At 33.3% G+C, this 5,954-nt stretch overlaps 1 protein-coding gene across 2 annotated transcripts; it reads left to right on the top strand.

The window, feature by feature from the left end:
- The first annotated feature begins 1,838 nt into the window (after positions 1–1,838).
- On the top strand, positions 1,839–5,375 carry LOC132042835 (probable purine permease 10). 2 transcript variants are annotated; one of them, XM_059433349.1, is made up of 3 exons: positions 1,856–2,007; positions 2,373–2,440; positions 3,975–5,375. In XM_059433349.1, the coding sequence occupies exons 2-3, from the start codon at positions 2,398–2,400 to the stop codon at positions 5,063–5,065; spliced, it is 1,134 nt and encodes a 377-aa protein (XP_059289332.1). In that variant the 5' UTR covers positions 1,856–2,007; positions 2,373–2,397; the 3' UTR covers positions 5,066–5,375. The 2 variants fall into 2 exon arrangements, with proteins under 2 accessions (XP_059289338.1, XP_059289332.1); XM_059433355.1 differs by lacking the exon at positions 2,373–2,440 and having other exon boundaries at positions 1,839–2,007.
- The last annotated feature ends 579 nt before the right edge of the window (positions 5,376–5,954 follow it).

Here is a 5,954-nt window from a genome sequence, read left to right as displayed (position 1 = left end):
TGGACCAATGAAGACTATACCCCAGTGAGCTTGAATCTCCTTAAAGAGAACGAGATTTACGCATCAACATGAATTTTTTTTAATTTTTTTTTCAACTGTAATTTATTGTATTTTCACCATCAGTTTGCCGTTCATTCCTTTTCTTATTCTTCTTAGCTGTGCGCAATTAAGAAAAGTAGCTTACAGTTTATTCTTTAACTATAATTATTCATACTTAACCATAGTTAATTACTAATAAATTTGCACGTATCTCAAAATATATAAAATAATACTATAAAAATAAGTTAACTGTCTCTAACATGATTGCTGGCCAATTTTACCAAAAAATTCCTTAAAGCAATCACGTTAGCTAACTTTGACAAAAGATGTTTGTAACTATCTTTTGTTATAAAAATTGGAAAGCAAATGTATAGATTTTGTATATTTATATAGATTTACTATACGTATAATATACATATACATAAATATCAATGTGTAAGTTTTATATGTTTGGACTACTACCAATAATTACGTTTGGCCGAAGGTAAATGTGCTTAACTTTCCCATTTATGAATATTAGTTGTATTTAGAAACTCAATGCCATTTAAATTGAAGATAATTGGTAAAGCTGAAGAAGTCAGCGAGGTGAATTAGAAGAAAAAAAATATTCCATGATTTTGCAAACCATATATAGGATACAAATTAAAGTAAATGGGGGCATATCTTATGAGCAAATCCAGAAAAGAATGAATCACGTGTATAGTGCATAATATTAAGGAGCAAATCATTAAAAAAACGAAGAGAAAAGAATTGAGTGCAAATAAAAGTAATCTTTTTTTAAAATTTATTTCCGATCTGATGACAGGTACCTACCAAGATTCATTAAAAGTGTAAGGCCCTACCAATATTTTTTTAGAGAGCTTAAACCTAAAAACTCAATTAAGGGTGAAGCATTCTATCAATCCCATCATCAGAGGCTTATCTAGTAGGTGGGAGTCAATTGAACCCATAACTTTCTACGCGGAATATAAATATGTATAAAAAATTATTAAAATTGTATAAACTGTAGATATGAAATCAACTTTAAAAATATAATGGGCTCAATACTAAAAAATCTAAGCTCCCGTTTGGCAATAGATTTTGGGAGCACATTTTGAGGATTTCTTTTCAAATATTTGTTTGGCCATAAACAATTGATAGATTTTGAAAACAAAACTTCAAATCCCAAATTCTGACTCAAACCTATTATTGGGCCAAGATTTATGTTTTGGCCTTTTCAAAACGTTTAAAAACTACCCCAAACTTTTGAATTTTATAAAAAGCCTCAACAGTTTATGACTCCAATAAGCGATTCCATCTACCATGTTCCTCCTTTAAAGCCGGATATACTATGTTTCCACAATTAAAGTAGTCTGTTCTATAAAGTGAATGAGCTAAGTTGTGCACAAGCAGTAGAAGAAGAAACCCTAGGGAAAATTGCTCTGCCGATTGTAGAAATCCGTTGCGAAGATAAAAATGGATCTTTATATTGTAACTTGAATTGCAGTAGCTAGTAAGTGTGTTATTAGCAGTTGTTATTAAAATATCATGTTCTGCATAATTTGGGATTAACAAGTATGTATGTTTTGTATGGTTGGATATTCTTGATAGTTTTTAGAACTTATGGGTATAAGTAATGTTTCATGTTTTTCAAAACAAAAGTGAAATATGTTTTGAAAAACTATGGTCAAACACAGTTGGAAAACTTCACCCGAATCAAGTTTTTCAATTTTTTTTTTAAATCTATAACCAAAAGCTAGCTAAAATTAAACCTATACTATTTAAATTTAGGATCCGCTTCTGTCAACCAATCTGGGGTGGTGCAAATAAAAGCAGCTGCATACATTAGGTAAGCAAAATCTAGAAAAAGAAATGTTCCTAGTATACTTATAATACACTTTTGTCTTTTTGCTTCTGTAGCGGCTTCTTCAACTTTTAAGGCGTACGTTTCAATGGAAGGATCTCATGAAAAGCTGCTGCACCTCACTTGTTAGTTACTCTTCTTCTTCTTCTTTTTCTTAGTGATCATGTGTTAAACAAAATGGGACTTCACTGATTTTGGCTACTATTTTTCGTGTATATTATACCCCTTTTCTTCTTCTTTTACACAAAATTCCTGTCATGGAGTAGCTGAAAAGTATAGGTTGTAATTCCTTGTACATGTAATTTATTTTCTCCACGTTTTTATCGCCATCTCCGGGTGATAATAAAGAGTAATTAAAGATCATCAACTACATAAAGAAAAGATAAGAGTGATTACCCATTGATCAGTGTGAAGTAGGAAAGTTGTTTCTCCATTTTTTTTTTTTGGTTTTATCATCCAGTATTTGAAGTCCGGTGGTCCGATGCAACAGGGTTCACTGAAGGGTAAAAAATTCAATGGCAAAGGTTATAAGCTTGAATTTGAGATTTCTGGTGGAAGGTGAAACTTTTTTAACAAACCACCACACTCTCCATCATATTTCTCTGGTTGTTTGAATGGTTGTTTCCCGTTGTTCATATGTTTATATTCATTATTCTTAAAATTACGTAGTATGGTGTTGTAAACCCATTGTAATTCTGTGATTATATAATCATGAAAAAGTTCAAATTTTGTAACCACCAATTTGATGATTTTTGCGTAATTACGTATTTCATTTCTCCATTATACTCCATCCACTCCCAAGCCCACCCCACCCCATGCTCTACCACGCACCCCTACCCCTCTGCCACTCACCACCCCAACCACCACCCACCACCCCACAACCACTCACCCCCACCCACTACCCCTCACCACCACTCAACCCCCCACAACCACTTACCCCCACCCTCATCCCACAACCACCCACCTCACACCATCCATCCCTCCACCACCCCTACCACCCTCCAATGACCACCCCCACTCACCACCTACTTATTTTTTAAAGTTCCTATTTTATCCTTTATCTGAATTATATATATATGGTTTAATAATATTTGTATTGTTTGGTTCGACTGTACGATACTGTATAATAACTTGTAAGTTTACTAAAATACCCTTAAGTCTTAATTAGAAATTACTAAAATATAAATTAATTTCTAATTAAGACTTAAGGGTATTTTAGTAAACCTACAAGTTATTATACAGTATGGTACAGTCAAACCAAATAATACAACTATTATTTAACCACAACAAACGATACATTCTATCCAAATACTGTGTTCATTAATACAGTACAATATAATATAACACCATACTGTACCATATCATATTGCACATTAATGAACCACAGGAAAACCATCCAGAATGTTAGGAACCTGACTATTACGGCTACGGCTTAAAGAGTATATAATAGTAATACTTATTATTTTTTTATCTCTAAATCCAATTTCTGAGGTTTTGGATAAGAACTGATGAATAGATCGCTTCATCTTTATCGATCATCGAATAATTTAATCCATATATTAAATATGCTCTTCATTCTTCGCTTACGCAACTCGATTTAAGTATCATTTTTAAAACTGTGTATCGGATGGTTGTTTATTAAAAAGATTGAATTTAGTATCAGAAGTTGGGTAAAGAGTACCAAAAGCTTTATTCTCCATGGTACGAAATGCTGATGTAATAGATTTAGAAGGATTTATTGAGAAAATAGAATTATGTGGGTATTTGGTAAGAGATTGATATCTAGGGGATACTTGAAATATGAATAGAATCTCTTTTTCTTAAAATGATGATACAATTTGAATCTTCAATTCCCAAATGGTTAAGAGAGGAATAAAGAAGGCTTCCAATTGCTCTACTAATACACTATAATACGAACCTCTGATAATGTATATTTTTTTAATTCAGATTGTAACCATTAGATATTTAGATTGGCCTTTTTAGACTAATGATTAAGGAATAAGGAAGTATATAGACAAGATTGTTTATTCATAAGCATTATAAGCCAGTCTTTGTTGAAATCTCTATGTTTTTGTCCTGTTTCATTTGACAGTTGAAGAACCAGAAGCAAGAGAGTCACCTGAAAATGCAGAAAACAGCAGCCTTCAATCAAATAAATTTATACTATGGTTCCAAATATTTTTCACATTCTTTACTCTAGCTGGCTTAGCAGCTGGAATTCTCTTGGGCAGAGTATACTATGAACAAGGTGGCCAAAGTAGATGGATTGCTACATTGGCACAAACTGCTGGCTTCCCAATTCTTCTTCCTTTTATTTGCTATCCTTCAGCCAAAAATCACAATGAACAAGAAATTAACATTCACCAGCCTTCTATATTAATTCGTGTTTCAGTTTACATCTTCCTTGGTTTATTTCAAGTAGCAAACTCTATGTTATATACTGTTGGTGTACAGTACCTTCCAGCCTCTACTTATTCCCTAATTTCTGGTTCTCAATTGGCGTTCAACGCGCTCACCTCATTCCTCCTTAATGGACAAAAAATCACGCCAATTATACTGAACTCCGTCGTGCTTCTCTCCTTTTCATCCTCTGCCATTATTTTCCAGAACGAAACGGGAGTTAGCGGAGAAATATCTCAGCAATCTCTGTTAATAGGATTTGCAGCTACCACTTTCGGGTCTCTAGGCTACGCCTTGCAGTTCTCGTTAACAGAACTCGTGTTCCAAAAGGTCTTCAAAAGTGGCAGTTTCAAAGACGTCATGAAAATGTCGTTTTTTATCTGTCTTTTCGTGACGATTGCTTCTTTAACAGGCCTTTTCGCGAGTGGTAATTGGAGGGATTTGGAGAAGGAAATGGGAGAATACAGAACAGGGAAATTGTCGTATATTATAAATTTGGTTTGTGCGGCCATTTCTTGGCAGCTATACGCCGTTGGATCAATTGGATTGGTATTCAAGGCTTCTTCTTTGTTTTCTAATGTGATCATCAATTTAGGAACTGCAGTTGTGCCTATTTTTGCTATGGTATTCTTGAAAGATAGGATGAGTGCATTGAAGGTCTTTGCACTCTTGTTGGGCTTATGGGGATATGTATCCTACATCTATCAACACTATCTTGATGATATAGAGGCAAAAGCAAAAGCAAGTGGAGTTAAATCCTCAGCTGAGGATGGTGATTTTTAAGTGTCTCGCCTTTAGCTTTTATTAGCTAGATTGATATATAGGTCAACATGTATATATAGCTTATTATTTGATCAAGTAAATTTGAAGATTTCTGTGTTAGTTCAATATGTAATGTTATTAACAACTGCTGGAATTAGTAATTCCTAAAAGTAACTACTGTATATTGTGTGTTCTTTCAGATGAATGGATCGGTAAAGTACAGTCTAAGCTATTAGTCACTAATTGTCATCAGTGGTTGAATGTGCACTGCTGTTTATATATTTGGGAATCTTTTATTTCTTCAATATACTGTATATATTCTTTCCTTTTCTCCTTTTATCTGTTTCTGATTCTATATTTATTTGCAATGGAGAAGGCAAAACAGTTGTATTGAATTCCTACATCAAATCATGAATAAATATTACTTTTGTTGTTAGGTTTATCACTTAGGTATAGTTAATTAAAGTAATCTGTAATGTAGGATAAATTTTTTAATGTGCGAGATGCATAGATGGAGTTAGAATTTTTTGCTTATGCTAATATGGCGTGCTTTATCGTTTACGCAACTCACAAGTCACAAGTTGTGACTCACAACCAATCAACACAACAATTTTGCCCATCAGCCAAAAGATGGGATAACTTGTAATAAACTAACCAACTTTAGAATCTTTTTTTTATTTTTTATTTTATTTTTAATTGAAGGCCACTAGGCTTTTTATCACCTAGGGCTTATTTTATTAAACTTTAGAATCTTTTTCGAACCAAAAAACGAAAAACAAAAAAACATTAGGATCTTTTCAAGATACAATTCCTTAAGATTCCTACGTGCTTTGGGACCCATGGTACTGTCCTTTTAGATTTTTTCTTTACTTGGACTGCAGCTCGCCAGCTCCTATTCAGGCCTTAGAGC

Source organism: Lycium ferocissimum, chromosome 2 (assembly GCF_029784015.1).
Source record: "Lycium ferocissimum isolate CSIRO_LF1 chromosome 2, AGI_CSIRO_Lferr_CH_V1, whole genome shotgun sequence".
In the NCBI taxonomy this organism is placed as follows: Eukaryota; Viridiplantae; Streptophyta; class Magnoliopsida; order Solanales; family Solanaceae; genus Lycium; species Lycium ferocissimum.
This window is presented reverse-complemented; position numbering and strand designations above follow the sequence as displayed.